This window comes from Podarcis filfolensis, assembly GCF_964270895.1.
Source record: "Podarcis filfolensis genome assembly, chromosome: 3".
NCBI classification, from domain to species: domain Eukaryota; kingdom Metazoa; phylum Chordata; class Lepidosauria; order Squamata; family Lacertidae; genus Podarcis; species Podarcis filfolensis.
The window spans coordinates 97,952,426-97,966,878 of NC_139606.1; the positions used below are offsets into that span (position 1 = coordinate 97,952,426).

General features: G+C 43.9%; 1 protein-coding gene across 5 annotated transcripts in view; it reads right to left on the minus strand.

Annotated features, from left to right (window-relative positions):
- Nucleotides 1-14,453, minus strand: part of HHAT (hedgehog acyltransferase) — a 179,623-nt gene that overhangs the window by 115,146 nt on the left and 50,024 nt on the right. For all 5 annotated transcript variants that reach the window (XM_083605328.1, XM_083605332.1, XM_083605329.1 and 2 more), the window contains exon 9: nucleotides 1,580-1,615. In XM_083605328.1, the coding sequence (XP_083461454.1) occupies nucleotides 1,580-1,615 (36 nt within the window). The remainder of the gene's footprint in view (nucleotides 1-1,579; nucleotides 1,616-14,453) is intronic.

The following is a 14,453-nucleotide window of genomic DNA, read 5'->3' on the forward strand; positions in this document are numbered from 1 at the left end:
AAGGCTACCCACTGGTACTTCTTCTGTTGTCTGTGAAAGGTCTCAGTAAATAGCCCACCAAAAGCATTATATTTATTGTTATTTGAATTTCATATCAATCTCTTGATAGATGATAGATTGATTTTCAGTGCATGAGGCTATTTTCTCTTGCTGCTTAGTTTCCACTGCCTTGGTGTCTCCTACACACACCATTAAATATGGCCACATTTTACTGGATACCAGGATCAGACACCCACCACACCTCCCTTTCTGAACAAATAAAAATACTACCTGTCACCCCAAACACATAACATCCCCTGGCACTAGTTGTTTTTTTCTTCCTCAGCCATAGCACGCTGAAACCTCAGAGGAGGCAGACTTTTGCATCACAGGAGCAAATAATCTCACATATTCAAGAACTCATTTCTAGTGGATTTATTAAAAAAAAGACGCAGAAGCTTATGAATTTCCAAAAAAGCACAGCAGTCACACCGACATCATAAACTGGCTTTGCAAAACCTGGAAAGAATGAAGTAGCTTCTCTTTTCTGATGAAAATATTCCCACAAATCCCATTATCATGCATGTCTAATCTTAATAAAGCACAGAGAAGCAAGACTGCAAATCACCTATCTATTTTTCCATTAGCAGAAAGCAAAAATATATACCCTCTTCACCTCAGTCAAGTGAGGATCCTAAATAGTTGCAGAACAAAAAATAACAGAGTAACAGCCTATGATATCTTTCTGCCAGGTACCTGCCACAGGTACACACACACAAACACATTTTTGTTTACGTTTTTTTCAGCTGGATGGGATTCTTTTTCTTTTAGGTATCTGCATTCATCCATATTGTTTTCAAAATGTATCTTTTGTTGTTTTCTGTATTTTTGGTTGTAGGGTGAGAAAGGCAATTCATTAAATGACTGAATGAATGAATGAATGAATAAACTTACTGTATTATAATAATAAAAATTATTTCCATTATTCCAAAATTTGATAAACTATGGTGAGTCTTTGGTCATGGTTGTAGGATTTTTCTGCCTACTTTTTGAAAAACTAACAAGATATTTCACTGTTGGTTTTCCAAATTTTATTTAAACATTCTGCCTCTGAAAGGAAATCATTCTCTCTGCCAAGATCTTCAAATAAATAAACAAACCTTACTGTGAGAATCATTAGGAGACCTTTCAATTTAATTTGCTCTCTGGTAGTTGAAGTTGTAGGTTATAATCAGGTCCTGTTTTCAAACAGCACTGAGAAATCACCTGCATGTTTCTTGATGTGATGTCCTAATTTGTTAAGGGAGGAAACTGACAAACACACACACACACACACACACACACACACACACACATTGTTGGATCACTTTAGAATGCATAACTATGAACAATAAACCATCAGAGGTGGTATGATGAAGCCATACCACCAATGGCAGCTGCTTGTTTAAAGTCACATAATCTAAGGTGATCCAACAGTGTATAACTGTTGTCAGGTGGCGGACTTCCTCAGAAGGTTTGCCAACACAGAGTTTGGAAAATTATCTTGAAATGACTTTGATATACAACAGAATCCAGAGGCAAATAATAAATATTGACTTACCTTACAAGAAATGTGTGCAGTCCAACATCAAAACTTCTGTAAAAAAAGAAGAAAGAAAATATTTTAATATGCAAGTGTACTATATTAGAAAGCGGAATCAAAAGCTTTTTAGGGAATAAGCAAATTGGGGGGGGGGGATTCAGTCCAATAAATGCAGAAGACCACAGAAGCAATATTTTCATAGGAGAGGCGGGTGGGCACTTTCTGAGAAGAGTCCTACGAGTTCCACTTCCATCAACAAGAGGCGTTGCAGGTCTAATCAAGCACACAATCCTGTATCCACTTCTGTACACTTCTGTGCAGAAAGAAGGATGGATTCAAATCAGGGGAAAGCGCAAAAAAGAACAATTGCAATGATTGCGATAAAGCAAATATTACAAGAGGAAGCTGAAAAAACCCTATTTTTGTACCCTATAGGTGTGAAAGGCCCTACAATAGGCTCCTGCCAGTGGGAGGGGTTTTTATCTCCCCCATATGCTGTGGGTCAAGTTTGACATACAATCGGGGCAATCACCTGATGTCATAGTGACAACAGGTGACCTGTTTTGACGTACACAGCTTGAAATCCAACTGAGCTCTGGGCCTTCTACCAGGAAGAAGAAGAAGAGTTTGGATTTGATATCCCGCCTTTCACTCCCCTTCAGGAGTCTCAAAGCGGCTAACATTCTCCTTTCCCTTCCTCCCCCACAACAAACACTCTGTGAGGTGAGTGGGGCTGAGAGACTTCAGAGAAGTGTGACTGGCCCAAGGTCACCCAGCAGCTGCATGTGGAGGAGCGGGGAATAGAAGCCTCAGAATGGCTTCCCCCTCTCCAAATCTCTAACACTGGGCTGCGTCTTTTCGTTTTCAAAGAGGCCATCCTCTGGGTGAAACTCTTTGGATTAGGGAGCAGGGCCTTCCAGCAGTGATTTAAAACTATCCATCAGGGATTCTTTACCTGTGATTCCTGCATTGAAGGGGTGGCCCTTGGGGTATGGTTACCAGATGTCCCCGCTTCCTGGGGACAGTCCCTGGATTTACAAATCTGTCCCCGGACAAAATCCGTCCCCGGAAAGTCCCCAGATTTAATTTAATGTCCCTGGATTTATATTTTAAGTGTTGTAGATTTATTAGTAGGGTGTGAATGTTGTGTGATTGGTTCAACAGCACAAGATACATCATATGGGGACTTCTGGCAAGGCAAAATGGCGGGTGCCACAGCAGCGAGCAGCTCCTGAAGCCAGCCAGAGCCAACTGTGCTACCAGGCTGGCTCCGGGCTGCTGAGACTGCCGAGGGGGAACCAGGGATGCCCGGCACGTTAACTGGGGGAACCGCTGACACAAATCCCCCATGACCCAAACCGAGCCAGGAGCGAGAGCGCCCGACCACCTGACAGATGCCCATCGGCGCTCCAGGGCCAGTAAAAACCCTGGAGCCAACGCAGGGAGAAGGAGGAAAGGAGAAGGAGAAGGATGAGAGAAAAAGAGGAAGGAGAAAAAAGAGGGGACCTTGCCGCGCCACTGCCACCACTGAGGAGAGGTAAGAGAGCACTGGGAGGGCAAGGACATGTGGCCGAGCCCAGGCCTACTCCATGGCAGATAGCGCTCCAAGAGATCAGAGGAAGGCCGCATGACAGAGGAGACCCAGAAGAGAAGATATTCTTATTTTAAAAAAAAAATAAAATGATTTTTTAAAAATAACTTTTTTCTCTTTTTTTTTAAAAAAAGATCCCCAGATTCTTTGAAAAAAATCTGGTAACCTTACCTTAGGGGTCCCTTTATGATTCTGTGATTTTATTATCTAGTGCCCTGTTTTGGACTATAGTTCCCATCAGCCTGAGCCAACACAGCTGCAGTCCAAAACATCTGGAGGGCACCAGATTGGCAAAGCCTGCCCGAGAGGATACTTCACTCTTCTTGAGGGCTGTTGGCAGTTATTTCAAAAGCCTGCTGTTTCTCCTTAGCTTGTCACTTCCGCATTGGTATTCAGCACACAGTCGTACACAAATCCCCACATACAAAAAAAACCCCCAAACCTGGGGGAGACTCAAACGCCCTCATGCAAAATGTCCACGCTCTACTGGTAGCAATAACCCATTTGATTAAAAAAACCACACACACACACACAGACACAGACACACACACACACACACACACACACACTGCCAAACAGCAAATAATAAAAAAACAGCCCTCTCCACCCTACTCTGAAATAGCAATAACATACACATCTGAAAGTCAAATCATGTGCAAAACTGTGATTAGTTTGCATTTATGAGATGGCCGTAGGAAATGATGAGTCAGCTCCAACTGTGTCGCAGGTGCCCTCAAGCCATTTCCCAACAGTTGCATTTCATCCATGCAACTCCTTATCACCACAGCCCCTTTGAAAGTAGGCTTAGCAGCATTATTGCTGTATCGTGCAGCTCGTTAAATGTAAGGTATAAACTATATTATGTTTATGATAGGCCAACTTGTTAACTGGGAAACAAAACTGGCTTAGCCTCCACCAGGTCAAATGTGCCCTTCTTCAAATTCTGCGATGCAGTTCTCCACTCAGAAAATATATACAAAAATGTATTAATTAGGAGGGAAGTCTGTATAAAAATGAACATGAAAAAACAAGCAAAAATGCATTATACCAGGGTAAATTGCTTGCAGAAATGTGTATGTTATTCCAAACTGCATATTTAAAAAAATGTGTTTCTTAGGATAAATTCACCCTTAAATAACAACTTTTCATAAGGCCGAAAATTTTAAAAATGCACATTGCTGCAGAAATGTGGAGATCAGAATTTAAGATTAGAAAATGAGAAACAGAGAGAAATAAGATGGCTAGATCTAAGTAGCACACAAAACATCACCATGTTGCAGAAGATGCCACTGTCACACACAAAAACCAAACACACTAGTCTTTCAGCTAGGCATATTCCTAAAATTGAAGAGTTGTGCACCACCACATAAACCAAGTGAGGTGACCTGAAATTTATGCCCTGCCACTCCTTCAAGCAGTTCAAGGTAGTATATATGGTCCTGCCCTTTTTATCCTCAGAACAATTCTGAGAGATATGTTAGTCTGAGAGCTACAGTGACTGGGCTAAAGCCCAGTGAGCTTCACAGTTGACTGGGGATTTTAATGTAAGTCCTTCAAATCCCACTCCAACACTTTAACCAGTAAAACACACTGGCACTATTTGTAAAAGAAAAAACAAAACTGCCCTGAATGGAATAAAGATTGAGAAATCTCATTCAGCCAAACACTTCCTATTATGAGACTTGCAAGATCTCCATAATGCCACTTTAATGGGTAAGTAATCAAGTGTTACAGACTAGCCATGAAATTCTGGCATAAGTGAAGTCTGCGGGATCCTTGCCCATTCATTCCAACGGGGCCAGAAACTCACGCCGTGGTTTTATTTGTTTTGGAAGGAAGGAGCAGTCAGTCCTAATACCACTCAAATAGTACTAATGCAGATGGAATTCAACTGCTGGAACTTCAAAGAGGCCAACAGTACTCAGTCAATCAATCAGTGAGCAGTGTTGGCCAACAATATTTTTTAAAAGTTAAGCATAATCCCAGATACCGTATAAGAAAAGCGGTAACAAACAAAACACAAAAGTGGTAACAAAAAACAACAACAATGCACCAGTTATCCACACACATGCACCTCAGATAAATAAGAAGAGCTCAAAGCCATTAGCACAGCAGGCAACAGCGCAAGCTATTAGCCACCAGCAGAAGCTGACATTAAAATGCCATATTTTTAGGAGCAGCCAGAAAGCAACTCCTTCTTCTATCAGTAGGGCATCCCAGGAAACTGATGCCGCAACTCTGCAACTCCCCGTTTGGCATGGCCACCAGTTGAACTTCAGTTGGCAGGGGAACGTGGAGTAAAAGGGTACAGAATGGATGAGGAACATCAGGTATGGGGGTCAGATTCGGTTCTCCAGGCCTCACTACCTGATCCTCGAAACTCTGCCCAGGTCACACTCCTTTTTCCAGGTTGTGCCCACTAACTGGTCCTGCTTCACCCCCTGTGTGCTTTTGTGTGGCTGAAATGTGTCCCTGAACTCTAACAAATGCCTGCAGGGAAACCAGCAAGCAGGATTCGCACACAAGAGCCTTCTCTCCTGCTGTGGTTTCCCGAAACTGGTATTCAGAAGCCTTGCTGCCTCAAAGCCATCATGGCTAGTAGCTCTCAACAGCCTTCTCCTTTATGAATTTGTCTAATCCTCTAGTACAACCATCCAAGTTGGTGGCCATCACTGCCTCCTGTGGGAGCAAGTGCCATAGTTATGCACTACATAAAAAGGTACAGTGGTACCTCGGAAGTCGAACAGAATCTATTCCGGTTTGCTGTTCGACTTCCAAAACATTCGGAAACCAAAGCGTGGCTTCTGACTGGCTGCAGGAAGCTCCTGCAGCCAATCGGAAGACACCGACGTTGTGGCAGACGTTCAGATTCCAAAGAACATTCACAAACAGGACGAAGAAGAAGAAGAAGAAGAAGAAGAAGAAGAAGAAGAGGAGGAGGAGGAGGAGGAGTTTGGATTTGATATCCCGCCTTTCACTCCCCTTCAGGAGTCTCAAAGCGGCTAACATTCTCCTTTCCCTTCCTCCCCCACAACAAACACTCTGTGAGGTGAGTGGGGCTGAGAGACTTCAAAGAAGTGTGACTGGCCCAAGGTCACTCAGCAGCTGCATGTGGAGGAGCGGAGACGCGAACCTGGTTCCCCAGATTACGAGACTACCGCTCTTAACCACTACACCACACTGGCTCTCCGAACACTCACTTCCGGGTTTGCGGCATTCGGGAGCCAAAACATTTGACTCACAAGGCATTCGGGATCCAAGATACGACTGTACTTTCTTTTATCTCCCAACTTTCAGCTGCACTGGACGTCCCCAAATTCTAGTGTTATGAGAGACATGATAAAAGCTTTTCTCTTAGCATTTTTGACATGCCATGCATAATTTTATAAACTCTTATCATGTCACTTTTACTTGCATTTTCAGTGGATTTCCAAGGAAGTTTGCCTTAGTTCACAGTCGGATCTTTGGTTCATGTACTTCAGTGCTGAATATACTGACCAGCAGTTGTTCTGTGGGGTTTCAGACACAGAACATACACAACCCTACCTAGAGATGCCAAAGGCTCAACGTGGAACATTCTGCATGCAAAGCAGATACGCTACCACTGAGCTACAGCCCTTCCATCTATTTATCTACTTGCACTGGTATGCTTTCAAACTGCTAGGTTGGCAGAAGCTGGGGGTTCCTTTACCTTACCTTTACCTACCTTCCATCACTAGATGGATCAGGTACAATGATCAGGTAGTCACTCAGTCCACTAACTGTTGATGAGCAAAGGCCCACCTTTCCCCTTCTTCTGATACTTTTATCATTGAACTGAACTTAGAAAATATTGAATCACAGAATGGCGGAGTGAGAAGGGACCCAGACTTAGGGACTTCCCCTGCATTTGAAGAAAGGCTCCAGCAGATTGAGTGGACAAGACCAGAAGTGGGTCTAACGGTCAAGGAGGAGGTTTCTGCATGTGCTGTAGAGGGAAGTGAGGAGCAGAGGGGGCTTGTCAACCTGGGAAGAAGGAAAACTCCGATCCAAAACATCAGCTGCCTTGCGGGATATTGTTGCAACAAGAAAAGACTAAGGAGTAAGCCTGTGATGGCCTGGGACTTGGGCTCGGAACCGGAGGAGTCTCAGTCCGCACCAGATCCTTTGCCTCAGGCGGCATCTGAACCAAGTCTGGGGCCTGATTCTGAAGAGCCCCAGTCTGCACAGGTTCCCCTGCAACAAGCACCACCTGGGCCGAGTCAGGGGCCTGAGCCTGCCCTGGCTCCAGATGCGGGATTACCTCATTGCCCTCTGCTGGACAATCACGTACAGCTGCTCCACTACCAGTTGTGTCAGGAGAGGCTGAGGCGGCCTCTGGGTCTAGTAACCCACCGACATCTCCCAAGCTGCAGAGAATCAGGTCTGAGAGAAGGAGAGACCTGAGTACTCGCAGGAGGAGTGCTTGCCTTTGGGCGAGACAGGGAGGTGAGTCACCGGGGGATCAGGACCGGCCATTACCCTGTCAGAGATAAAAGGCTGCCGGACCCTACCCCTGGTTGCGGGAGCAACGTTGCTGCTTGCTGGAACCTGCCTGACACCTTGTGCCCGACCTAGCCCAGTTTCCTGCCTTGGACCTGTTGGACTGACTCCTCGTGGAATCCTTGGAATTGGGACTGGATCTGGACCGTGTGGCTCGGGTTAACCCCCGGGCCCAGCACAAAGCCCTACACAAATCCAGAGTGGAGTCCCTAAGGCGGCTAGGTGTTGCAACTCCTGCAACCAAGTTGGTGTCAAACATATTGCCCTGTTTTCCTTTGGACCACACCAGTGAGGCCAAGAGGGAGGGTCTTGTCGTCTGGGCAACGGAGAGATCACTTCGGCTGCTAATGCTGTGGTTTGACTTCATCCCTGGAGGTGCACCCTATTGTCTCTCAAGACAGAGGGATGCTAACAACAACAGAACTTGGACCAGGCAGTCCTTCAAAGAGAGGACACGTGACTATTGTACATATAAGGAGTTTGGGAGACTGGATTTGGACCACAAGGATAGGCACATGAGATGCAGATGCACCATCAGAACTAGGCAGCAAAGCCAAAACATATGAGAGAATCTGCTTAGCGAGGACTGATAGATGTTTTATGTAGGGTTGCAAGAATATGCATGCCATTTCCGAGGCTGTTTAAACTGATAGTTCATTCAGTTCCCCCAAGTAGGGACCATCTAGGCTTTTAGGTTTGGATTTCAAAAGCAGCCACTTACTCACTGATGGACTGAGCCCCTGAAACTAGAATATCTCAGCACCACGGGTGTCTCTTTCAAACCCAGGCCTGCTTGACAAAAGGAACCTTCAGGGACCATCCACTCTTTGAAGTGGAACGGGATGTGGAACAGCTAGGTTTGGAAGAGCTTTGCAACATTAAAACTGGCTTTAATGAGAAGCCTGCTCCTATGGGGAGGAGTCAGCAGGATTCTAATGCCCTCAATTAGTTTGAAATATTTACTTGATTCAGCTGCTTAGATTCCTTCCTTTAATTTAAAGACAGTGCGAGGGGTGGGGTGGTGGAATATTCCCATCACACAGAAAATCAAAAGACGGGGAAACGTCACAGTGGTGCCTTTCTGAAACCGGCGCACAGAGGAAGGGAGAAGGAAGTGTCAGCTCGTCTTTGCCCTTCCTTTCCTTTTAAGCTTCAGCTGCTGAATAACTCCCAGGGGGGGTAAAGAAATGGCTGTTTGGTTAGCTATCAGGGAACGAAGAGGGCTGCAGATGGGATGCAAGTCAGAATTAGGTGTGCTGTGGAAAGCAAATCATGCCAGGCACTGCAACCCTCACATTAGCAGAACGTTAGAAGGGTTAAGGTGCTTATTTTCCACCTTTTGCAAAGCATTCTTAAAATAGATCTAGAGCAACACAGCCCCAGTGCTGATGCAGCAAAACAAAATCCTCTGCTACTTTCCACAGGATTAGCAATTATTCCTTTACTATGGGGTGGTGGGATCATTTGCCATGGTATGGGGACGCTGAGGCCTGTCTGCACTCAGCTATACAGCTGCACATATTACGTTTTAAGTGCAATTGAAGCACATTATACAAATGTGACACTAGATGGTGATGGTGAGCTTATGGCAAATTCAATATATTTTTCAAAACTTTTCTTTTTTTAAAAAAAGCATTTTTTTAATATGTGTCTACATTCCACTTCTATCTGGTTTTTGGAAATACACCTTCAATGTTGCTACCTAAATCATGGTTCAGTCAGTTGTGCATAAGACTTAATCTTAGGGTCGTGGGTTTGTGACCCTCATTGGGCAAAAGATTCCTGCATTGCAGAGGGTTGGACTAGATAGCCGTTGTGGTCCCTTCCAACTCTACAATTTTATGATACTACGCAGTGCTTTTTTTCTAGAAAAAAAGGTGCTAGTACTCACCATGAATTTGTTCCAGTAAGTGCCAGACTTTTTAACAACAACAAAAAAGAGGTGCTGTTGATACTGCGTACCCTGGAGTACCCCTTGGGGGGAACACCACTGATTCTATTAATGTCCCTGCTTTGCACCGCCAGGGTGAAGCAGCAGCAGGAACAGGTAATTTTTTTGCCATTTCTTCTTGCTTTGTATTTCCTGCTGCTATATTTGCAAGAGTTCTCAGACCATCTGACTTACAGCACAGCTGGCCTTGATGCTGGACTTCTTGGAGGAGAAGGTGAAGAGACGGAAAGAGTTAAATTGTTTTGTTAAGTTGTCTTGAAGAGAAACTGCTAAAGTTAAAGGTAAAGGACCCCCGACAGTTAAGTCCAGTTGCAAACAACTCTGGGGTCGCGATGCTCATCTCGCTTTACTGGCTGAGGGAGCCAACGTTTGTCCGCTGACAGTTTTTCCAAGTCATGTGGCTAGCAGGACTAAGCCACTTCTGGCAAAACCAGAGCAGCGCACGGAAACACCGTTTACCTTCCCGCCAGAGTGGTACCTATTTATCTACTTGCACTTTGACATGCTTTCAAACTGCTAGGTTGGCAGGAGCTGGGACTGAACAACAGGAGCTCACCCCGTCATGGGGATTCGAACCTCCGACCTTGTAATCGACAAGCCCAAGGCTCAGTGGTTTAGAACACAGAGCCACCCGTGTCCTAGAAACTGCTAGGTGGGAAGAAAACAATGCCATGTTTGATATGATTGAAAGGGAGCGAGCAAGCTATGTTACTGATAAGAGAACATTGGAGACATCGGGAGAAGGAGAAGGAGAAGGCAACAAGTCATGCTGTAGGCAGGGTCTTCAAGAAGAGCTGCAGATTAACCACTGTGCATAGCTGATGCCTGAAAATAAGGTAGCAACACAGGGGATTGACTGTGCATGTGAAAAAGTGTAAACTGCTAATTGGTTAGTGGCTGAAACGAGGCTTTACGGCTGTGTAACAAAGGGGTGAGTATGATAAAGTTTACACTGCTGTATCTATGCTTGTATTGCCTTTGTATCCTTTGTAGTGACTTCCGCATTGGGGTCGCCACTTTGCACATGCAAAATAAATGTTTACTTATATATTACCATATTGTTATTGACCTCCAGCAAGGGAACCACTGCAGAGGAAGCTACAAACAAAAACTGGGTTGATGTGGCTGACTTTTTTGGGTTAAGGATTTCTGAGCTAGGGAGGGGTATGTGATGGTGCTCAAGTTCTTATTTTTCTCCACTGGCTAGAGGGTGGGGGTATAAGGAGTTTTTTTTGCTATCGTGCTGCCAATATTGTTATTGCTGTTGGCAGGGTACGGTTTTACACACACACACACACACACGAGTATGCTATGTTAACATTTCTACTACTTTCCTTTTCTATTCTATAATGCAATTATGTATACGTTCCTCAGTGTAAGTCACCTGAAGACCTACAACTAATAAGTTCAATAAATAAATAAATAAATGTTTTTGCCTAGCTTGAGTGTACCACTGAAATCTGAAATTGCCTGTCAAGATGTGTCTGACAGGGATTTTGTTGTTGGGGGCACCCATACTTCAAGATCCAAAGGGGGATTCAAATCATCTTCTTATTACTGCGTTAATGTCCAAATCAGTCCCAATCAGTCCAGACAAAGTTCATAATTCTATTCAGTCTTATCTTGGTGTTTCCACATCATATCTTGTTCATATAATTTCTATTTTTCCTTTACGATCTCTTCTGTTAGTCTCCTTAAGCCGATAAGCAAAATAATAATCCTGTGTGGATTTCCCGTTCCTCCACTAAGTCCAGATGGTTTCCATATATCTCCTTCGTAGATAGCATCGCTCTTTCCATCATGAATTTGGCATTTGTCGCTCTTAAGTCCCACCAATCCAACAAAATTTAAAAATTTGTCTTTGTAATTTGGAATTATGTGATGTGATTTAATTTGATGTGATTGGCCAGTTAATAAAAATTATTTTTAAAAAAATGACAGGGAGAGGAGAAACTAGACTACTGTACAGACATTTGCCACTGGTTCTTTCCACCACTGACATGTGGCCCTTGGAAGATTGCCCAGAGGGGAATATGGCTCTTAGGCCATTGCACTAGATATACTCTACCTGCTTCAGTTCAAACCCAAGCACCACCACAACTACCAACTTCCATCAGTTCCCCTTTTGTTTATATTCAGAATCAGTGACAAAGGTCCCCACATACCTGCTAGAATTGCAATCCCAACATGCTCTGCACTCCCGTGAAGAGGATCCCTGTCCAAACTGATTGCAGTTGAGTAGCGAAATGTGAAGCTACTCAGAGCCAAAACAGCAATGCAAATGCCTTCCAATTTATTAAACACTTCTGCCTCCAGCCGGATAATCTCTTAATCGCCATGAGCCTGGAGGGAGCTGTCTTTAGGGATTTCGAAAACTTCAACAATGCCAGTTTTCGCGCTATATAGGATTAACAACTTTGATGTTCTAATACACTTGTGAGTACTTCAGAACAGAATAAAAAATTATACTCTCCAAGTAAAAGGTTGTGTGTATTTTGGGGTGGGAGGAACAAGACTCATTAGGTCAGCTCAGGCTCAGACTACAAGGAACTCCATATTAGTGATTTGTTCATGGTGTTTCTGGAAATCCGCCCAAGCAGACTAAAAGCCAGAACAGAGGAAGGGTGGGTGGAGAGAGGAGGCTTATTTATTTCCCTCTGTCCCCCCCCCCCACACCTCTGAGTTGCTTTCTCTCCCATGGGGAAAACCACAGAAAAAAATATAAGGATCTCATATATCATTTCTCCCATAAGTGGAAAAGGATGCTTGAGGAAAGAGAGTTTGACTCAGAAAACGCCCAGAGGCAAAAGTGTTAAATAGCACTTCTCCTGCTGTGCTTCTTTTCCCCTGATTTACAGCTAAAGATGGGTGAATTTGTCAATTTTGTTTTCTATCAGTTTCTCTTCCCCCCCCCCCCTAGAAACTCCCTTCAGGTCTTTGCAACAGACACACACAGGTAACAGAAGCAGGTGGGTTGTCCAATGTACAGTACAGGAGCTGGTGGAGCTGGTGTGTGTGTGCGTGCATGGATGCATGGATACATGGATGTATAGATGCATGCCTGGCCTTCATGCATGTTTAGCATCCCACCCCCAATCAGGCTGAATGCCCAAACAGGACTATTGTCCTCCGTTTGTGGCATTCCAGTCTGAATCCCAGGCAGTGCAATCCCTTGCCACCTCCAAAGCTTTCTGATATTGAAGTAAGTTCCATTTCAAATTGAAGTAAGTTCCACTGAGCAATGTTTGACCTGCACCTGCAATAGCCCAGACTACGCTCTCATTGTGAAATCTCTGTTTCTGCCTTCCATCACTGACGACCAAATTCCTATAAAAGGCAGCGGACAAATAAAATATCTCTCTACCCTGTGGGTAGCCGTGATCCATTATTTTAACTGTAAGGGCATGAAGGAGTCATAATTCAAGAGAAGCAGAGGGCAAGCTGGGTAGGTTTTCTTAGATAATTGAAATTGACCCATAATTCACCGGTAGCCATGGGAGATGTTGCTCCTCGCGTAACTCTTCATAACACCGTTCGGCATGAACTGATTTTCAAACACACACAGACACACACAAAATCCCATCTGTGAAAAGATCACATTTAATTTTTTTGGACAGGCGTTGCTTGCTATGCATAACGGGACAAAACAGCAATAAAAAAATATGTCTGCTGAATGAAAAATAAGGACAGAAGAGGCTGCTGGATCAGGACAATGGCCAATCTAGTCCAGAATCCTGTTCTCATAGTGGCTAACCAGATGTGTGTGAGAATCCCACAAGCACCTGAGAACAAACGTACTCTCCCTTCCTGTGGCTTTTAGCCTCCAACTATGGAGGCAGAACATACCCATCATGGGTGGTAGCCACTAATAGCCTTTGAACAATCCCTTTTAAACCCACCCTTTGGTGGTCCAACAGTCAATCTCTCTTCCCAAGTAACTCTGGGACTTGCAACTCTGTGAGGGGACGAGAGGTCTTCTCAACACACTTAAACTACAGTTCCTGAGATTCTCTGTGGGGAGCCAAGACTGATTAAAGTGGTACGACACTGCTTTAAACATATTGTTCCTTCCTGTGATTATTTTTTTCTGGGCACTCCTGTGATTTAGGGTTAACATTTGAACTAGCTACCTCAACATTTATGCTAGAACATACATAATTTCAAGATGCTTGTTCAGACATTTCATCCCCTTCACACCAACATGGCAACACCTGAAAGTTTCTTCAAAACCAAAGAATTGCCCACAGAACAGCTCAGAATGCAACTGTGGTGTACATATGGAGGTGGTTGCAAAATTCAACCAGTTCAAAGATTGAAGATTGGCAAGTGATTGAGTCATCAGGAGGAAGGTTGTCAAAAATTTCCTTTCAGTTGGAATAATTAAACAAGAGCAATTGAGGAGTCTCAAAACAGCAAATTTAATTCAAATGGGTCCATTGTTAGCCACTCTAATGATTCTCTTTCTTCCAGAATTCATTACTTTCTTTCTTTCCTTAAAACCACAGAAGGCAAACACAGAAGCGCTTCGGTAAAGAGTTTTTACCCTTTATTAGTCTTTCCTACAATATCTCATCAAAATCAATGGAGACAACACTGCATTGTTTGAGGTTATTGCTATTTAAACACTAAGAACCAGAGAACGTTGTTTCTCTATTACAAGGAGAGGTGCATAGAGTCTCATGGAAGGAGACTTACTAATGCACCTTAAGACATAATAACTATAACCTGTTTATTGGAGAAGCACAGGCAGTTTGCTTTCTAATAAGGGGATTTACTGAAACAGAAGTCATAATTCCCAAATTTCCATAGCTAGAATTGTACTAAGCACA